Source organism: Pristiophorus japonicus, chromosome 9 (genome assembly GCF_044704955.1).
Source record: "Pristiophorus japonicus isolate sPriJap1 chromosome 9, sPriJap1.hap1, whole genome shotgun sequence".
In the NCBI taxonomy this organism is placed as follows: domain Eukaryota; kingdom Metazoa; phylum Chordata; class Chondrichthyes; family Pristiophoridae; genus Pristiophorus; species Pristiophorus japonicus.
The window spans coordinates 59,968,145-59,989,925 of NC_091985.1; the positions used below are offsets into that span (position 1 = coordinate 59,968,145).

At 45.0% G+C, this 21,781-nt stretch overlaps 1 protein-coding gene across 1 annotated transcript in view; it reads right to left on the minus strand.

Moving 5' to 3' along the window:
* Positions 1 to 21,781, minus strand: part of LOC139273064 (metastasis-associated protein MTA3-like) — a 355,482-nt gene that overhangs the window by 276,383 nt on the left and 57,318 nt on the right. The window contains exon 4 of the mRNA XM_070889376.1: positions 10,015 to 10,141. Within this exon, the coding sequence (XP_070745477.1) occupies positions 10,015 to 10,141 (127 nt within the window). The remainder of the gene's footprint in view (positions 1 to 10,014; positions 10,142 to 21,781) is intronic.

Sequence of the window (21,781 nt, forward strand, 5' to 3'; positions counted from 1 at the left end):
GTCAAAGAGCGAGAGAGAGGGGTCAAAGAGCGAGAGAGAGGGGTCAAAGAGCGAGAGAGAGGGGTCAAAGAGCGAGAGAGAGGGGTCAAAGAGCGAGAGAGAGGGGTCAAAGAGCGAGAGAGATGGGTCAAAGAGCGAGAGAGATGGGTCAAAGAGCGAGAGAGAGGGGTCAAAGAGCGAGAGAGAGGGGTCAAAGAGCGAGAGAGAGGGGTCAAAGAGCGAGAGAGAGGGGTCAAAGAGCGAGAGAGAGGGGTCAAAGAGCGAGAGAGAGGGGTCAAAGAGCGAGAGAGAGGGGGCAAAGAGCGAGAGAGAGGGGGAAAAGAGCGAGAGAGAGGGGGAAAAGAGCGAGAGAGAGGGGAAAAGAGCGAGAGAGAGGGGGAAAAGAGCGAGAGAGAGGGGGAAAAGAGCGAGAGAGAGGGGGAAAAGAGCGAGAGAGAGGGGGAAAAGAGCGAGAGAGAGGGGGAAAAGAGCGAGAGAGAGGGGGAAAAGAGCGAGAGAGAGGGGGAAAAGAGCGAGAGAGAGGGGGAAAAGAGCGAGAGAGAGGGGGAAAAGAGCGAGAGAGAGGGGGAAAAGAGCGAGAGAGAGGGGGAAAAGAGCGAGAGAGAGGGGGAAAAGAGCGAGAGAGAGGGGGAAAAGAGCGAGAGAGAGGGGGAAAAGAGCGAGAGAGAGGGGGAAAAGAGCGAGAGAGAGGGGGAAAAGAGCGAGAGAGAGGGGGAAAAGAGCGAGAGAGAGGGGGAAAAGAGCGAGAGAGAGGGGAAAAGAGCGCGAGAGAGAGGGGGAAAAGAGCGAGAGAGAGGGGGAAAAGAGCGAGAGAGAGGGGGAAAAGAGCGAGAGAGGGGGGAAAAGAGCGAGAGAGGGGGGAAAAGAGCGAGAGAGAGGGGGGAAAAGAGCGAGAGAGGGGGGAAAAGAGCGAGAGAGAGGGGGAAAAGAGCGAGAGAGAGGGGGAAAAGAGCGAGAGAGAGGGGAAAAGAGCGAGAGAGAGGGGGGAAAAGAGCGAGAGAGAGGGGGAAAAGAGCGAGAGAGAGGGGTCAAAGAGCGAGAGAGAGGGGTCAAAGAGCGAGAGAGAGGGGTCAAAGAGCGAGAGAGAGGGGTCAAAGAGCGAGAGAGAGGGGTCAAAGAGCGAGAGAGAGGGGTCAAAGAGCGAGAGAGAGGGGTCAAAGAGCGAGAGAGAGGGGTCAAAGAGCGAGAGAGAGGGGTCAAAGAGCGAGAGAGAGGGGTCAAAGAGCGAGAGAGAGGGGTCAAAGAGCGAGAGAGAGGGGTCAAAGAGCGAGAGAGAGGGGTCAAAGAGCGAGAGAGAGGGGTCAAAGAGCGAGAGAGAGGGGGAAAAGAGCGAGAGAGAGGGGGAAAAGAGCGAGAGAGAGGGGGAAAAGAGCGAGAGAGAGGGGGAAAAGAGCGAGAGAGAGGGGGAAAAGAGCGAGAGAGAGGGGGAAAAGAGCGAGAGAGAGGGGGAAAAGAGCGAGAGAGAGGGGGAAAAGAGCGAGAGAGAGGGGGAAAAGAGCGAGAGAGAGGGGGAAAAGAGCGAGAGAGAGGGGGAAAAGAGCGAGAGAGAGGGGGAAAAGAGCGAGAGAGAGGGGGAAAAGAGCGAGAGAGAGGGGGAAAAGAGCGAGAGAGAGGGGGAAAAGAGCGAGAGAGAGGGGGAAAAGAGCGAGAGAGAGGGGGAAAAGAGCGAGAGAGGGGGGAAAAGAGCGAGAGAAGGGGGGAAAAGAGCGAGAGAGAGGGGGAAAAGAGCGAGAGAGAGGGGGGAAAAGAGCGAGAGAGAGGGGGAAAAGAAGCGAGAGAGAGGGGTCAAAGAGCGAGAGAGAGGGGTCAAAGAGCGAGAGAGAGGGGTCAAAGAGCGAGAGAGAGGGGTCAAAGAGCGAGAGAGAGGGGTCAAAGAGCGAGAGAGAGGGGTCAAAGAGCGAGAGAGAGGGGTCAAAGAGCGAGAGAGAGGGGTCAAAGAGCGAGAGAGAGGGGTCAAAGAGCGAGAGAGAGGGGTCAAAGAGCGAGAGAGAGGGGTCAAAGAGCGAGAGAGAGGGGTCAAAGAGCGAGAGAGAGGGGTCAAAGAGCGAGAGAGAGGGGTCAAAGAGCGAGAGAGAGGGGTCAAAGAGCGAGAGAGAGGGGTCAAAGAGCGAGAGAGAGGGGTCAAAGAGCGAGAGAGAGGGGGAAAAGAGCGAGAGAGAGGGGGAAAAGAGCGAGAGAGAGGGGGAAAAGAGCGAGAGAGAGGGGGAAAAGAGCGAGAGAGAGGGGGAAAAGAGCGAGAGAGAGGGGGAAAAGAGCGAGAGAGAGGGGGAAAAGAGCGAGAGAGAGGGGGAAAAGAGCGAGAGAGAGGGGGAAAAGAGCGAGAGAGAGGGGGAAAAGAGCGAGAGAGGGGGGGATAAGAGCGAGAGAGGGGGGGAAAAGAGCGAGAGAGGGGGGGAAAAGAGCGAGAGAGGGGGGGAAAAGAGCGAGAGAGGGGGGGAAAAGAGCGAGAGAGAGGGGGAAAAGAGCGAGAGAGAGGGGGAAAAGAGCGAGAGAGGGGGGAAAAGAGCGAGAGAGAGGGGGAAAAGAGCGAGAGAGGGGGGAAAAGAGCGAGAGAGAGGGGGAAAAGAAGCGAGAGAGAGGGGTCAAAGAGCGAGAGAGAGGGGTCAAAGAGCGAGAGAGAGGGGTCAAAGAGCGAGAGAGAGGGGTCAAAGAGCGAGAGAGAGGGGTCAAAGAGCGAGAGAGAGGGGTCAAAGAGCGAGAGAGAGGGGTCAAAGAGCGAGAGAGAGGGGTCAAAGAGCGAGAGAGAGGGGTCAAAGAGCGAGAGAGAGGGGTCAAAGAGCGAGAGAGAGGGGTCAAAGAGCGAGAGAGAGGGGTCAAAGAGCGAGAGAGAGGGGTCAAAGAGCGAGAGAGAGGGGTCAAAGAGCGAGAGAGAGGGGTCAAAGAGCGAGAGAGAGGGGTCAAAGAGCGAGAGAGAGGGGTCAAAGAGCGAGAGAGAGGGGTCAAAGAGCGAGAGAGAGGGGTCAAAGAGCGAGAGAGAGGGGTCAAAGAGCGAGAGAGAGGGGTCAAAGAGCGAGAGAGAGGGGTCAAAGAGCGAGAGAGAGGGGTCAAAGAGCGAGAGAGAGGGGTCAAAGAGCGAGAGAGAGGGGTCAAAGAGCGAGAGAGAGGGGTCAAAGAGCGAGAGAGAGGGGTCAAAGAGCGAGAGAGAGGGGTCAAAGAGCGAGAGAGAGGGGTCAAAGAGCGAGAGAGAGGGGTCAAAGAGCGAGAGAGAGGGGTCAAAGAGCGAGAGAGAGGGGTCAAAGAGCGAGAGAGAGGGGTCAAAGAGCGAGAGAGAGGGGTCAAAGAGCGAGAGAGAGGGGTCAAAGAGCGAGAGAGAGGGGTCAAAGAGCGAGAGAGAGGGGTCAAAGAGCGAGAGAGAGGGGTCAAAGAGCGAGAGAGAGGGGTCAAAGAGCGAGAGAGAGGGGTCAAAGAGCGAGAGAGAGGGGTCAAAGAGCGAGAGAGAGGGGTCAAAGAGCGAGAGAGAGGGGTCAAAGAGCGAGAGAGAGGGGTCAAAGAGCGAGAGAGAGGGGTCAAAGAGCGAGAGAGAGGGGTCAAAGAGCGAGAGAGAGGGGTCAAAGAGCGAGAGAGAGGGGTCAAAGAGCGAGAGAGAGGGGTCAAAGAGCGAGAGAGAGGGGTCAAAGAGCGAGAGAGAGGGGTCAAAGAGCGAGAGAGAGGGGTCAAAGAGCGAGAGAGAGGGGTCAAAGAGCGAGAGAGAGGGGTCAAAGAGCGAGAGAGAGGGGTCAAAGAGCGAGAGAGAGGGGTCAAAGAGCGAGAGAGAGGGGTCAAAGAGCGAGAGAGAGGGGTCAAAGAGCGAGAGAGAGGGGTCAAAGAGCGAGAGAGAGGGGTCAAAGAGCGAGAGAGAGGGGTCAAAGAGCGAGAGAGAGGGGTCAAAGAGCGAGAGAGAGGGGTCAAAGAGCGAGAGAGAGGGGTCAAAGAGCGAGAGAGAGGGGTCAAAGAGCGAGAGAGAGGGGTCAAAGAGCGAGAGAGAGGGGTCAAAGAGCGAGAGAGAGGGGTCAAAGAGCGAGAGAGAGGGGTCAAAGAGCGAGAGAGAGGGGTCAAAGAGCGAGAGAGAGGGGGAAAGAGCGAGAGAGAGGGGGAAAGAGCGAGAGAGGGGGGGGAAAGAGCGAGAGAGGGGGGGAAAGAGCGAGGGAGGGGGGGAAAGAGCAAGAGAGGGGGGGAAAGAGCGAGAGAGGGGGGGAAAAGAGCGAGAGAGGGGGAAAGAGCGAGAGAGGGGGGGAAAGAGCGAGAGAGGGGGGGAAAGAGCGAGAGAGAGGTTTTACTCCCCAGATGCTTTCTGGAGAGAGACCGGGGTTGAGGGATACAGTGAGAAATCATGGTTCAAATTAAATAAAGGATAGGCTGTTGTGCCTGTCAAAAACCTAGGTCCCGATGGATTGCCCCGCGGATACTCAAAAAAAAACTAGGGAGGAGATAGCTGAGGCACCATATATATAAAAAATAATTAACAAAAGAAATAGCGCAATTGGACTGGTGATCAAATGTAAAACGTATCTTCTAAAAAAAAGAGATAAAAATAATCTAAGAAACTATAGACCAATTAGCTTGTCAGTGGTAGGAATTATACTAGAATCTTTGCTGAGATAACAAAATATCTAGGAGACAAAGAATATGCCAACAAAAAGTTAGCATGGATTTCAAAACAGATCACGTCTAACCAACCTCACTGAATTATTTGAAGACATAACAGAAAGAGTAGACAAGGACAATACAGTGGACATGTTGTATATATAATTAAAAAAAGGCCTTCGATAAGGTGCCATATAAAAGACTTCTGACAAGTCAGGGTGTATAAAGTCAGGGGTCAGGTATCAGAATGGATTGAAAGATGGCTACAAAACAAAAAAGAGGTAGAAGTTAAGGGACGTTTCTCAGCCTGGTAGAAAGAGGAGAGTGATCCCCGCAGGGGTTGTGCTGGAACCACTTTGTTCACCTTGCACATAGATGATTTAGACTCAGAAATTTGAGGTATAGTGTCAATATTTGCAGATACAATGCTACCAAACTGGGGGAGGTATAGCTAATAATGTGAAGGACTGCACCAAAATACAGGAAGACATACATAGGCAGGATTTTCAGCTTTTTGTATTTCGGGGCGCTATTCGCAGCGGTGCACAAAAGTTAGTGCCGGAAAATAGTTTGCACCGTCGTCAGGAACTTGTGGCAAAAAAGTGATCTGGAGGAGCGTTGCCGTTAAGTCAGGCATTGCACGACTGATTTTGTGCGCCCAAGCTGAAACTTTCGCCATTGAAGGAGGCGGATATTTTGCGCATTGAAATGTATTTATTTATTTTTTTCTTCTTGGTTTCTTTTTCGGTCCTAAACGCAAATGCAGGGCGCGCCAGTTTCCTGTGCAAATGCACATTTAAATCACCCCATTTCAGCCACTTCTGCTGAGATGGAGGAGCAGGAAGGAAGGCAGCATGCCAGGAACTTCAGCCAGGCTGGTGAAGTGTTGTTGAGCAGGGTGGAGAGGAGGTGGGCCTCACTCCATCTTGCTGGGGTAGCCAGACCACTCTCTCCTGTCTTTAAATGGATATGGAGTGACACTGCACAGGAGGTGTCTGCTGCAGACACTGTGCCCAGGACTGGCACACAGTGCAGAAAAAAGTTCAATGACGTTACGAGACTCATCAGAGTGAGCACCATTTGCATCTATGCATGCCTCCATGACTTCTAACAATAATTTCACACACTATGTGAAATTTGTCATACATCTGGTCCCATTCAACACTCTGTGGGGTGATTTTCACAATGCATAACAAAGATGAAGGCTTACTTCGGCACCGATTGGCTTTTAATGATCTATGCAAATTATTTGTGTCATTAACATACACATTAAATGGTAGGACACTGAAGTGTAGAGGAACAAAAGGACCTTGGAGTGCAGGTCCATAGCAGACCAGGTAGATAAGGTGGTGAAGAAGGCATATGGAATACATGCCTTTATTAGTCGAGGCACAGAATACAAGAGCAGGGGGGTTATGCTTCAACTGTATAAAACACTAGTAAGGCCACAGCTAGAGTTCTGTGTGCAGTTCTGGTCACCTCATTACAAGACAGATGTGATTGCACTGGAGATATTACAGAGTTTATGAGGATGTTGCCTGGTCTGGAAAATTTTAGCTATGAGGAAAGATTGAATAGGCTGGGTTTGTTTTCCTTGGAAAAGAAGAGGCTGAGAGGTGACCTTATTGAGGTGTATAAAATTATATGGGGCCTAGAGTGGATATGAAAGATCGATTTCCCTTGGCAGAGGGGTCAACAACCAAGGGACATAGATTTAAAGTAATTGGTAAGAGGTTTACAGGAGATATGAGGGGAAATTTCTTCACCCAAAGGGTCTGAAAGAGTGGTAGAGGCAGAAACCCTCACCACATTTAAGGGCTGCTTGGATGTGCACTTGAAATTCTGTCACCTGCAGGGCTACAGACTAAGAACTGGGAAGTGGGATTAGGCTGAATAGCTGTTTGTCGGCCGGCACGGACACGATGGGCCGAAATGGCCTCCTTCCGTGCTGTAAATTTCTATGATTCTATGAACATTGTCCCTCGCAATACACTCCAACTGCTCCTATTGCTTTCTGAAAGATCACTAACAGCCCCATGTTAGATGCCTCTTACCTGCAAATATATACTGACAAAAGCACATGCTAGATCCAAACAGATTGAACGGAGGCCACTGGAACATTCACACACAATCACCTATTCTACTGTGGTAGGCATATGTGGCACAACAGCACAGGAACCCTTTTTGAACCATTCCTATTTTTCTCTTTGCAGTCCAAGCACTCCCATAATCGAAGGAACAGCTGCGGACTGGCGGGGGTCCGCCTCAACCAATCCCGCTGACATGTGGAGGAGAGGGTCTCTGCCCTCATTGGAGTCTCAGCTCGTACAATTGCCGGGGGCGATGCTGAGCCCCCTTCGGGTAGTGAGGGTATGTAACTACATCGCGCAACTCAAGACACTGCATTAAGAGATATTATGCAGTTACGACAGCCCTTCAAATGAACCTGTGCAATGCCACCTTCCTCGTGGAACCTGCCCTAACTACTCGTTTGTTGTTTTCTACTTCCAGATGACCAACCAGAGGCGCAGCAGACCTCGAGGGAGGCCTACACTTCAGGCCATGCTGCAGACAAGAAACTGGAGGAGACTGCTCCAGCGGAGCATCACAGCCCACCAGTTGCTGCGTTGGCACTCAGTTCATCTGGCGACGATGCTGACATCCCGGAGTTTGCAGATTCGGAGGCTCCTGGTCCCAGTGGCGTACAGCAACACAGTGCCGGGGTGGAATCTTGCAGGCCAGCTCTCCGGAGGGTAAGTCGGTAAAGTCGGTCTGCTCAAAGACAGGCAGACCTAGAACTGGACCTGGTGGAAATGTCCAGGGAAACCACAATGATACCGTGAACTTATGGATGCATTGGGACGGATCCCAGCGAGCACTAACAAACTCACTGCGACTGTTGTAGAGGCAGCGTCGCAGATTGTTGTTGCGAGTCGTGAGTGCAGCGAGTCCATCATTGCCCACACACAGAGGCTTCTGGCCTCTAGAAGCGACAGTGGAGTTACAGAGTGTGTGGCGCGTGCCATTGATCACGTCGCAGACTCGGGCGCATCACAGGCACAAGCTTTGCTTGAGCAAGTGATGCAGTCCATGTCTGATTCCATACTCGTTGCGTTCCCCACTATCCAACGGGTAAGTAACAATGCCAAAGCAGGCCAGCAGGTTGTGCGTTGACATCATGTTCCGGTTGCTAAGGCCCAGCCCTATCGGAGACTCAGTGGCTCCAGGAAAATGGCAAATGGTCTCATTCCTCAGGATGACAGCATTCCAGCTTCCACTACTCACTCGCAAACCATGCACTATACACGGTTGACAGCCCAGCCACCTGTGACTGGAAATGCCAAGGAAAGGCGCCCCAGTTGAAAGACGGGCATTCCAGGCCTCAGACGCCAACTGCATTGTCTGGCCCCCCCCCCCCAAACACAGCAGCCTTGCTGTACACCCTGAGGCCTCATTGAGGAGCAGCAGCAGGCATGGGAAGGGTTAAAGGGCGGTGGGGGAGGGAAATGTCTCGCGGATCCATTAAGGGCTGGCAACACTTAATTGCCAGGAATGCATATAGTTGTGTTCAATGGTGTTGCTGCATGAAGCAGTGTAGTGTGACTTCACTTTTTGTTCACTCCATGAAACAGTCTTGTGTGCTTTCACATTTGTTCACTGCAGGTTGCAATTTTGTGTTACTTGACATTTTGTTCATTGCATGAAGCAGTTTTGTATTACTTCAGATGATGTTGAGTGCAGGGAGCAGATTTATGTTAATTTACATGTCGCTGACTGCAGGGATCAGTTCTGTGTTCATAAGTCTTTAACCATTGTATAGTTTGGGGTTTTGGGGAGGGCGGGGGGGGGGGGAGGCGGGCAGCAAATTGAAACTTGCACGTTGATAAAAATTGTTTTGGCCTTTGACATTGCTGTCTTGTATCTCATTCGCAGAATCAGGTGTAGAGTAGCCAGCACGGTGGCATAGAGTAGCGAGGCAACGCTCCAACCTCCCCTTCCAAGCAAACTGCTCAATGATGAGCTGCCGACGCAAGGCTCTTGCTGCGGCCACATCTCCACACTGCCTCCCCTGTGGTTGGGGTGGATGCAGTATGGGTTCCTCGGCAGGCTCCTCTTCCTCGTCTCCCTCGTCCTCCTCCTCCTCCTCATGAAACGAGGCGCAAAATGCTGGAAAATCCAGCCATAGGCTTGCAGAGTGAGCAGATAAACGGCAAATGAAATTCAATACAGTGAAGTGTGAAGTGGTTCTCATCAGTAGAAGAAATAAGGAGGCCATATTTTTTGGAAGGCAAGAAACTAAATGGGATCATGGAGCAAAGAGATCTAGGAACAGGTACATGAATCGCTTCCACAGCAACAAGCAACACAAGTTGTTAAGGTCATAATGAGTGCAGGGCTCATTTCTAGAGGAATAGAAAACAAAAGCAGGGAAGTAATGTAAAATTTATACTGAATCTTGGTTAAATCACACTTGGAATACTATGCGCAGTTCTGGCTGCCATACTCCATGTTGAGCAGACTGGGCTCCTTTTACTGGAAAAAAAAACTAAGAGGAGACCTAATCGAGGCCTTTAAAGTTATAAAGGAATATAATAGGCTGGATGGGGAGAAACTGTTTCCACTTGAGAGGGAGTCCAGAACAAGAAGGTACAAATATAAGATAGCCTCTAACAGATCAAATGAGGAATTTATTTACACAGAGAGCAGTGAAAATGTAGGACTCACTGCCATGTGGAGTGATTGAAGCAGACAGTATTGATGCATTTAAGGGAAGGCTTAGTGCATACATACAGAAGGAAATAAAGGGATAAAAGGCTAGGGCGGGAAGAGATAATTAGAGTGGGAGATGGCTCATGAGGAGTATAAACACCAGCATAGACCAGTAAGGCCAAATGGCCTGTTTCTGTGCTGTAGGTTGTAATTATATGCAATGTATTCCTAAATATTTTAAAGCCCTATTAAATGTTTGCATACATATGCAGCCAGCAGAGGAAAACTGATATCAATAACTAAACTACTATGTAAAATATTATACTTATTTATTTAAATTCACTTTTACACCTGCAAATACATTTAATGCAAAGAACACACATTAGAAAATCAGCCAAAAATGTTAAAAGTCAGTACAATTTAAACCGATAAATTCCTTGCAAATTAACTGCATTTCAATGACTTGATTGCCATTATATATCCAAATACCATTAGTGGTGACTCAATATAACAATTGCCAATGGCAAATTTAGCTGCATTAAAAAGGTAACTGAACACTCAACTGTATTTTTTTTAATGTGAGAGTAGCAGAATGAATTGTTAAAGTATCTCAAAATATTGAGGTTTCTGGACCTAAAGAAATCAAATGTCTTTTTGTCCTCTCTGTATAAACAAAGGCAGAATCCACAGGAATAGGATTCAGTACAAATTGATTTCTTCCATTGGAGTGCAATTTCATACCTGATGTGTGTGGCAGGAAGGGACTCATACTGGCGAGATAGAAATATCTCCCGATGTTTAAGCTGATGTCTTTGTTTCTCTGTCAAGTCTAAAATACTTGTTGTTTCCAGTTCTTCCTCCATTTCCTCTACACAGGAAAAAACACAAAACATTATTAACTGAACTTTCTCGAGAGGCTTACAGTTGTTAAAGTTTGTTTCACAGGAAAAATTATATTTTCAAATAGACCACACTAATTTGGAGTGCAATCATGCAAATTGCATACTATATTCTATCTAGCTGGACTGAAATACATCCATGATGCATCAAAGAAAATTCATAAATTGAATATGATCCAGTGTTCAGTTAGTATAACATGGAGCACCTGGAGACAATTATAAAAAGGACAGATGGCTCATGAAATTGATCCTGGTAATTACCGGAGCACAAAAAGACTTGGGGGAAAATTTAGTAGAAGACACCAACACACTTGCCTTAACCTAATGCACACGCCAGCAACTTTAATTCAATAAATGATGGTTAAATCTGGTTTTAAACCAGGATATTTTAGGCAATTATTAACAGGCTCTGATATAACATGATATTAGGGCGACCAGCTGGCAATAGCTGGTACAAATTGGAAACTAGGATCTTCTGTGCATCTTCCAAAATAAACCACTATTAGATTTACTTAGCTGTGTTTTCACTATACAGTTTTTGCCACTTTCCTGCAATATAAACTTCAGCTCTTTCACATAAATTCAAAACTTTCAAATTACCAGTGCCGAAAACCTGTTATAAACCTTTTTAACAGCCAAATGGAACTTTATAACGATTGAGCATCCTAAGCGAGTGACCCTCCAAGTTGTTTTCGATCAATGTTTAGTACTATTCAAAACTGCCCCTCTCTTCACAATGCTTCCAAAACTCTGAGTGTCTATTATTTCTCCCTATACTCCATTCTTTAATTACTCTTCTATTCCTAGATTCCATTGTTCTATCTATCTACATTTTATTTTCCACCATATGATTCCTGTAATAAGCCACCAAGCCAAACAAATAAATAAACATATTTTATGTTCACAATCACGATGCACCTTCTAATGGAAATAAAAGTGTCGAAGAACCTCCTCGAGGAGTAGATCTGTAAAGCACAGACCAAGTTAAAATCTGCTGGATTTTTTTGGGGACAACTTTAACAATATCCACGAGCAAAGACATCAAGCTCTGCAAGTGTGGAAGTTTTAAAAACAGAATTCCTAACAATCCTTTTCTGCTTGTGATACAGCCTAGAAGACTTCATGGAACACCAGTTTACATATTTGGTGTTGTGCATTTTCTGCAGACAGCATAGTTGTGCATATCTGTAGTTGTTTTACATGTTTCAGAATCAGGCCATCTACTGGGGGGGGTTGCACAAAAACAATTAAAACCCTGGAATAGGGAGTAGTTCTTCCTTCATGATGAACATTTGACGTTAAAATATTTTGTCAAAAATGAAAAAACCTCAAGGATCATCACTGTTATGTGCAATATCTTAATTTATGTTTCTCAGAATTTGTACTAAAAATTCTTGTATGTGTTAAAATGTGTTAGAAAAGTCAATATTCGGATTTGCAGAGAATTTGTATCTTGGGAGGAGAGATGGAGGAAGAAACCAGACAGCTGAGCTCAGCACATGTCGTGGTGTGCAGCGCAGAATTAATCATACACTTCAACATAATAAAAAATTAGCCCAAGAACTCAACAGGGCATTACTACACTATCCTTTCTGGGTCCCAAGCATAAAGTCTCCTCTCTCCAATTATGTATTCTAAGTGAAGCAGGCTCAACCCAGTACCCACTGGCAAAAAGTACAAAGCACATAACTATAAATAAAGGATCAGCTTATTTGTACTACCAAAATGGCTGTGTTGTCTCTGATTGGCTCTCCATTATCACATGACCTATTGCTGATTGGTCCCCTTGGAGGATAAGCCACACCCTGAAGTTTCTCTGGAATGTCTAACTGGAACCACCCAGTCCAAGTTCTGACTGATATTGCAAAGAGTAATTCGATCCATTCTGACTTCAGAAGCCAGAGAGGATAGATCTCCACCAACCCAGTAAAAGCGTCCAAAGTTCCAGCCGAAGTCCCTTACCCCAGCGCAAGTGCATGCCTCCGCCAGCCGAAGTCCCTTACGCCCCCCCCCCCGCCCGCCATAGATGGCGCATTATGTGTGGGTCACAGATTGTTAACAGGTTTATTGGGTATGAAGTGAACAGTGACAGTGTTGTGGCTTCTGGATTTCATCTACTATGATGTTCCTTGTAACACATGCACCGAGCTTTCCAAGAAATCGGGTGTGGGTGTAAAGTGGGTTGGAAGAACGTGATCGGTCTTCAGAGTTCCTTCTCTCCCCTCCCCACCCTGCCCGCCCCCCGGGCGCGCGCTCTAATTTCTCCCAACCGGCTCGCTCCCTCTCTCTCTTTTCTTCTCCCACCCTCCCCTGGCTCTCGCTCTCTCTCTCTCCCACTACCTCCAATGTTTTCTCTCCCACAGAAGGCCGCGACAGAAAATGTTTCAGCAGTGATGAGCTCCATGCGGGCTCGTGGCCCCCACTTCTGACTTCCTCGTACATCGCCCTGCGCATGCGCAACCGAATCGCGGGCCTATGCTCAAAAGGGGGGCAGGCAGGGTGGGGAGGGGAGAGAAGGAACTCTGAAGACCGAGCAGAAGGCATGCAGAACAGAAGTACAAATAGTCACTGATAAGTAACTGGCAAACGGTAAATTTTCAATTTTGCACAGTGATATCACAAAGTTTCTGTTTTCCAACAATATGCCATTTATATTTAAGGCATCAGTCTTTGCTCAATAGTATCATTAACTGATCTGAGTCAGAAGGTTGTAGGTTCAAGCCCCACTCTAGAGACTTCGGATGAGATGTTAAACCGAGGCCCCATTTCCCCTCAGGTGTAAAAGATTCCACAGCACTATTCGAAAAAGAGCAGGGGAGGTCTCCCAGTGTCCTGGCCAACATTTATTCTTCCACCAACAGCAAAAACAAATGATTTGGTCATTTATTCATTTGTTGGAGAGAAATTTTCCAATAGAGCAAAGGCATCTGTGGCATAATGTTAGAATTAAATATGCATAGTTAGAATTAAATGTGTGTGTATAAAATGTATGAAAGATGGCTGCCCGTAATTCAGCAAAGCCTCAAGGGATTCTGCTAGCTTAAAGAGACTGCATTCCTAGTTACTGATTACTGCCATTTCTCACACAGGAATACACATAAAAGATGAACTCAGCAGATGTCCCTAATCAACAGGCTTCCAGACCCCAGACAAGATGTCCCGGTTGAATGATAATCCTGTTAGAACAATAAGACCCTAAGATAAGGAAACTGCCCAAAGACAGCACCCAAGAACAGTAAGATAAGGGGGGGCCTGGACAATGTCACAAGACCATGAGTAACTCTTAGCAACACATGAGGCGATCACGCAGCCACCTAATGTTTAGAGACCACTTCTATTGGTCTATTTGAATCTATATGTAATCTATAATCAATATGACTGGATAGTGTCCAGCCGAAATGGGCTGATGTAACTGTAGTAAACTGTTGTAAAACATATAAAAATCCATGAAATCCTTTGTTCAGCGGAGAGAGAGATACCTGGATGAACCAGTGGCTTCATCTCCCCACCGGCATAATAAACCGTTTTGATGTATGGAACCGACCCAGAATGACGAGTGATTCTTGGAGGGAACATTCGCGCTAACATATTGCTATTTATGGACCTTGTGTGCAAATTAGCTGCTGGGTTTCCTGCATTACAATAGAGACTACACTTCAAAAGTACTTCATTAGCTGTAAAGAAAGACTTGCATTTATATAATGCCTTTCATGACCTCAGGACATCCCAAAGCCAATTAAATACTTTTGAACTGTAGTCACTGTTGTAAGGTAGGAAACACCCAACAGACAATTTGCATACAGGGCCACAGTTTAATGTCTCATGCAAAAGACATCTCCCCGAGTGCTGCACTGGAGTGTCAGCTCAAGTTCCTGGAGTGCGATTTGAACCCACTATCTTCTGACTCAGAGGCGAGAATTCTACCGCTGAGCCACAATTGAGACTTTGGGGCAGTGCTTTGGGACCGCCCGAGGTCCTAAAAGGTGCTATATAAATGCAAGTTCTATCTTTCTACGTAATGCACAAGTGTTAACGATTTACAACAACTACATTTGTCATTTCATTTTAAATACCATATACACACACATTATGCTCCTTTATCTATAAATATTAAATTTTTTATCCTTTACCATTTCTAAAGCGGAGCGTGCATAGCAAAATGGTATGCAAGATGCACCAGCTCGAGGTAGGTACCTAGTATTTAGCAATATCATGGAGATGGATGGGGTTTAGCTGCACCTGGAGGTCGGTCCTGTGCTTTGGTAGCACCTAGGAGTGGGGGGGGCGGTGGGGGAGAAGAGGGCAAGAGAAAATCAGGGGTGTTGATCTTCGAGTTTGGTAAAATAATAAAGGGAATAGCTGAGATTTCGAAAAATTACGGTGTGGCATGTGGGGTTCAGCTCATTGATGGATTCCTGGGGCCTCTTGGAAGTGAGGGGGGTAGCAAAGGCAAGAGCACAGGCCTGACAGCACTGGAGGAAGGTGGTCCCAGGTTTGGTAGAACTGTTTTTTTTTAACATTTTACAGAAACTCTGCAAACACTGAATTCAAAGAGCATGAGAGCGCGAGAGAGAGAGAGAGAGAGAGAGAACGCGTGAGAGCGAGCCTTTTTGTGTGTCTGTCGATGTGAATATCTGTCTAGCTTTCCTGCTCTCGATCACAGTTGTCACTAATTAGAATTACATTTTCTAACCATCAATTCAACACCGTTGACTATAATCAGAGCCTTTTTGTTTACCCCAGAGGATTTCAAAATTCAATTCAGTTGTTGTGTATTTTTGGGAAAAGAAAATCTCAAATTAGAATTAGATAGATATTGGGGGCACTGTTGGGAAACCAACGGGATCAGGTGCAATGCTAGTTTTGCTCTTCATTGAAGTCAATGGAAAGTAATATTAAGCAGGGCGTTAAAACCAGCATTCCACCCCTTCATGTGGGTTTTCCGCCAGGTTAAAAATGCCTCCATTGTCTGTCTTTTTCTCTTTCAGCTTCACATATTTTCTGAAATAAAAATTGGTAATCGCTTTTATTTAAAAATGTAGTTGAAAGCCTATGTAAATTTATCACAGTTAATATTCAAATCATAGTTAATATTCAAATGACTTTCAAAACACAAACTGAATGTTGTTTTACACAATTTGACTTTTTCCACTGAGAAACTAGATGGTTTAGTGTGATATATTCACAGAGCACAGCACACACAGCTTTCTATAATGGCAGACAGCATCTCAGAAGTTCCAGAAGCTTTGGGTCAGCTGACTCATTTATTCACCTTTAGTTGCAGTAACACAATACGTCCACATCCACAGTGTGGAGTTACAACATTACAAGCTTACAGACATTACACGTCTCCCTCCTTAATGAAGACGTTGTTATAACAACCATCATACATAACTTGTATGTTTATACATAATAAAGGATATGGACTTATTTTGTCATATTTACAAATTTAACTTAACCACTTGTTTTCTGTTTCGAAGAGGATACCTTCACTCCCAAACAGAACCTTCCAAACATGGTGTTGAATTTAAAATCATTCGAGGCTGATCCTGAGGAACATTTTCCTCCAAGAGATTTCCTTGATTTTCATTTGAACTCACTCTAACTTCAGACTGTTTGTTTTCCTGACTCGGACTCAGACTTAAATTCTGATTCTCTCTTCTATTTGTTTGCAGTACATTGCATGTAGGATATGCTATTGGTGTATCAAAACTATCTGATGGATCAGAAATAACTGAATCATTCCCACCTTCAACTCCTTCCAGGTCTGTAGGTAAAATATCAATGTGAACAAATCTAACCTATCCATGATCAAACATCTTGACCAAATATGTGCGAGGACCACATATCTTCACTACTCTTCCTAGTAACCACTCTACCCATTTATGATGGTTCTTCACTCTCACCTTCTGATTTAATTTCACACTTCTCTCTTTTACTCTACCTCTATCATGATTCTCTTTCTGTCTTAATTGTGTCTCTTCTACGAACTGCGCCAAGTATGGTTTTAATGAGAATCTGGTTCGTGGCTGTCGTTTGAGAAACAACTCTGCTGGTGTTCTACCAGTAGTTGTATGAGGAGTATTACGATACGTAATTAGAAAATTAGCCAATTTGTGATCCAATGACAACTGTCGTTTCTTTGGATTTGGATCTAACATTTGTTTTATGGGGGCACGATTTACAATTTGTACAGTGCGCTCTGCTGCACCATTTGAAGCAGGGTGGTATGGTGTAACCTTGGTATGTTTAACACCATTTTTGCTCGTGAACTCTGCAAATTCTTCTGAACAAAATTGTGGTCCATTATCAGAAACAATTTCTTCTGGGAGGCCAAATGAAGAAAATAAACTTCGCAAAATGTCTAATGTTTTACTTGTTGTTATTTTCCACATTGGAAACACCGCGACCCACTTCGAATCGCTATCAATCACAATGAATAATTGTTGTCCTTCTAGCTCAGAAAAATCAATATGTAGCCTTTGCCACACCCTGGGAGGCCATTTCTAGGGCTGTAATGGTACTGATGGTGGTTGCTTGCTTACCGATTGATATGTCGTACACTGACTCACGATGTACTCTATATCTTTATCAAGACCTGGCCACCATAAGTAACTGCATGCAAAACTCTTGGTCAAGCACATTCCCAGGTGCTGGTCATGGAGGTCTCCTAATAATTTGGACCTGAATTTATCTGGTATAACCACTCTTGCACCCCACATGATACAATCTTTATCAACTGATCATCCATTCTTCATTCGTAGGAATGAATTAATATCTTTGTCTGTTACCTGGTTTGGCCATCCATTTACAATATAATCATACACCTCTGACATCACTGGGTCACGTTTGGTTGCTCTATCAATCTCTTCAGCTGTTGACTGGCAGTTCATCAATCTATGAAAAATAGAACACTTCTTCCCTATCGGGTATAACTTGTGATGGGAAAGGCAATCTAGACATTGCTCAGCATTACTGTGATCAGCTGATCATCGGTATTCAATATCATATGTCTATGCTGACAAAATCAAAGCCCATCTCTGCATTCGGGCTGCAGCTAATGTTGGAACTGGGGACTTTGGATGGAGGGGGCTGTCAGGGGCTTATGGTCCGTAACGATGGTAAACTTCTTGACCACAAAATTTAATGCCAAAGCTTCTTTCGATTTGCGCATAATTACTCTCACTGGCACTGAGAGTGCATGAAGCAAAAGCAATTGGACTCTCCTCCCCACTACGTAATACATGAGAGATTACTGCCCCAACTCCATACGGAGAGGCATCACATGCTAGCTTGATCTCCTGAGATACGCCAGAATGAACTAACATGGTGCTCTCTACCAATTTGCTTTTACACTCCTTGAATGCTGTATCGCATTCTTTTGACCACTTCCAATGGACCTGTTTTTTCAATAGTTTGGATGTAATAATGTAGCCAAATTTGGTAGGAACTTCCCATAATAGTTCAAAAGACGCAAAAATGAACGAAGTTCAGTGACACTCCTGGGAGTGGGTGCATTTCTAATTGCATCCAGTTTTCCCATAAACCATCTTTGTCTACTCTGTACCCTAAATAATCCACTGAGTTTTGAAATAACTCACACTTACGAGCAGACACTCGTACTCTGTGCTTCTCTAGTCATTTGAGGACTTCATTCAATATGTTATTATGAATTTGCCTATTTGGTGCTGAAATTAGTATGTCATCTAAATAACATACTACCCCATGGAATATGGCAGGGTCAGAAGACACTCCAAACGGTAGCCTATTAAATTGATATAGGCCTAGATGAGTATTTATAGTCAAGCACAACTTGGACTCCTCATCTAGTTCAAGCTGTAAATACGCATTCGTAAGATCCAGTTTTGAGAAGATCTGACCACCTGTTAGTGTTGTGAACAAATCTTCTATATTTGGCAATGCATTGGGGACATTACCCTCTAGAACCTGGTTTACGATTACTTTATAATCACCACACAATCTTACCATGGGACTTAGGTACAACAACAATGGGTGTAGCCCAATTATATCGATCTATCTTACAAATAATGTTCTCAGTCTCTAGTCTTTTGAGTTCTTGCTCAACTTTCTCCTTGAGTGCACATGGTACGGAACATGGCTTGCAGTAAACCGATCTAGCATCCTTCTGTACCCAGACACTCGCCTTGAAGCCTTGGATCGGACTGCCCGTTCGCAGAACACTTTGGATAACTCTTGATAACATCCGTTGATGCAAATCTCGCTTAAACATGGAAAATCTCATTCCAATCCAGCTTCAGTGAGCTCAACCAATTTCTTCCTAGGAAGGCAGGCTTGTCTCCTTTCACCACTATTAGAGGCAAGTTCTGAAATTGATCCTTGTATTTCACCGGTACGGTGATATGACCTACCACAGGAATTTTCTCTTCCGAGTAGCCTCGCAGGTCCATCTTGGATTCCTCCAATGGGAAATCACGCAATTTATCGAGGTATAGCGACTTCGGTACTACACTCACGGATAGTGTTGAATTCCATTGATATCCTGAATCCCGCAACATCTATGTGGATGTTGATACTTTTTGAATCGCTGTCCCTAAACCTCATGCTCCTCGTCCTGTTGTTGTTCTTCCATGCTATGTAGTCTCTGGGGATTTCTACTCATAGCTTTTAAAGCTGGTTTACCCTTCAGTCGGCATGCCTTCGCAAGATGCCCAGTCTTTTTGCAGAAGAAACACTCTGTCTTCACATATGGACAACTTTGAGCAATGTGTTGTCCCAGGCACCGATAGCACGACTTCAATGTTTTGTTACAATTTCCAGTTTGAGACACTTTGGGTCCCCACAGCCTTTTACTTTGAACCTGCAGGCGATTCACCTGTTCACTGACGACCGTAATTATTATGTAATTCTCGGGAATATTGATCGGCCATGCCCATCGACCTCGCTGTCTGACAAGCAATCTCAAAAGTCGAGTCATCTGTCGTCAATAACTTTCTTCTGATCGCATCATTTTTCATCCCACAAACAAAATGGCCCCGCAATGCTCAGTTTTGAAAGTTTCGAAAATTAGTGAATAGATAGCTTTTTTAATGCTATTCACTGATATTTTCATCAGTCTTTTGATTTTGTATACCGAAACGATAGCTTTCAGAAATTTCTAACGGTTTGGGGTTGTAGTGCTGTACCAGCTTCATTAAAATCTCTTTAAGCATTGTGTCCTTTGGCTCATCAGGCATAAGCAGATTTATCAGCGTTTCATACAATTCCGGACTCGCTTCAGATAAGAAAATCGCTCTCTTACGTTCCAACACAGCCCGGTTCTGATCAGCATTCTCTGGAACTTCGATTATATTATTTGCAGTGAAATACATTTCTAGCCGGTCCACATACTCCTTAAACCTTTCCTGGTCGCGTTTATATTCACCTAAGTGTTCCATTACTGCTATGTGTGCCACCATTTTGTCTCTGCAGTGCAGAGTGTGCTCGTTTTTTTTTAAACTTTGGATTTTGTAGCTATTTCCAAAGACAGAGAAGCTTCCAAAGTGTCTCTGTTGGCTGGCTGAATCCTTCACCAACAAAATATCAACTTTATATCATCCGAAAAATCCCATCCTTGTCGCCAAATGTGATATATTCACAGAGCACAGCACACACAGCTTTCTATAATGGCAGACAGCATCTCAGACGTTCCAGAACCTTCTGGTCAGCTGATTCATTTATTTATCTTTAGTTGCAGTAACACAATACGTCCACATCCACAGTGTGGAGCTACAACATTACAAGCTTACAAACATTACATTTAGAACTCAAACACGAAACAAATAAATGCTACAAGTATTGTTTGTTATTTGAAAAAGGTGAATTTTCTTCTGTCTCACAGTTTTGAAAAAAACATAAGCATTTCCCGAATAAAGCTTTTTAAATTTGGCCTCTAGCATTTCTTCAAATAATTTGAAAACAGTCAACCCAAATAATGTGTGAAGCTGAAGAGAAACATTGAAGCAATTGGGCTGACTAAATATTCGTGGTGCATCTTATGCACACTCCACATATTTAAATTGTGAGATCTATCTAGTTAACAGATTCATTTGTCATCAGCGTTATGGTTAATTACAACAAAGTCAAAATTTACATCCATGTAATGAAGCTGGTTATTTACATTTTACCATTCAGTCTCCTTCCCTTTAATTTATTTCTCCCATATTTTATTTTAACTTTGACCAAACCATGGTCGTATTATTGGCCACTCTCCATATCCCTAAATATTGACCACACCCCAACTACATCTATCTCTCATATTCAAGAATATAGTCTCAGTATTGCACGAGTGTCATCAACAAAAGGAACAAATTTTCACGTGTGTTTTTGTTTTAAGGAGGCACAACTGAGGAAAGAATTGAAACAAAGTTTGATTTCAACAGGAGCCAGCATTGCCTTCATCATCAAAGCAACCTTTGTGTACAGCGTCAAGTTCAAGTGATATTTCCTTTGTACTTTAACTTCTGCTTTGTGTATTGAGGAAGTTAGGCTTGACCATTCTACCTAGAAATGTTCTATTCAACTGAAGGATACCCATCACATATCCTTTGTGATTACATTCTTTAAGACTCTCCAAAAAAAACTACCTCTTCGACCAAGTTTTTGGCCATCGGCCCCAACATCTCCTTGTATGGCCCGATGTCAAGTTTATTATTTTTTTGCTAACACTCCTGTGATGTGCCTTGGGACGTTTTATTATGTTAAAGGTGTTATATAAATATATGGCGAGAATGATTTGCAGCTCTCTGAATGGAAAAGGCATTAGATCCTACGGGAAGCTTTCCTCAGGATACAACCAAAACAATTTGGCAAAATCTCACATCCAGTGCTAGCAAGAAAGTATCAATGTTAATGTTTCGGGTCTGTGACCCTTCGTCAGAACTGGAAAAGTTTGAGAAGTAACAGATTCTTAAGGAAGTGCAGGGGCCCTGAAAGGGGGAGGGGAGGAAAGAAAAAATGTCCCATCACAGACCTTCCCTTTTGTTCAAACTCAGGGATTAAAACTATCTAGTTGGCTTGGCAAAATTTACTTTTTTTTTTTGAGGATAGGACATACCTGGGCAATCTTCCACATTAACAGCTAGATGCTAGTGTCATAACTGTACTGTAGCGCTGTGTAGTAACTTCATTAGGTTTCTACCTCATTTTAAGATATGTTTGGTGCTATTCCTGGCACACCCATTGAGCCAGGGTTGGTATTCTGGTTTGATGGTGAGGGATGTGCTGAGGTTACAGATCGTGATGGTTTACAATTCTGCTGGGACACAGTGCCTCATGAGATGCCCAGTTTTGGGCTGCTAGATCTGTCCTTAGTCTGCCCCACTTAGTTCAGTGGTAATTCCACACTATATGGAGGATGTCCCAATGGTAGAGACAATTTTGTTTCGCAAGGTTTGCGACGTGGTCTCTTTAATCAATGGTATAGTGCACAAACAATTTCCCTCAACACCTAATGTCTTTTGGGCTGTGGTACACTTCAGAGGGCATTGAGATTCATCCATGTAACATGTGACTGGAGTCACGTGTAGGGGTGACAGGCTCCATTTCCTGAAGAACTATTAATGAACCAGTTGGGTTTTTGCAACAATCTG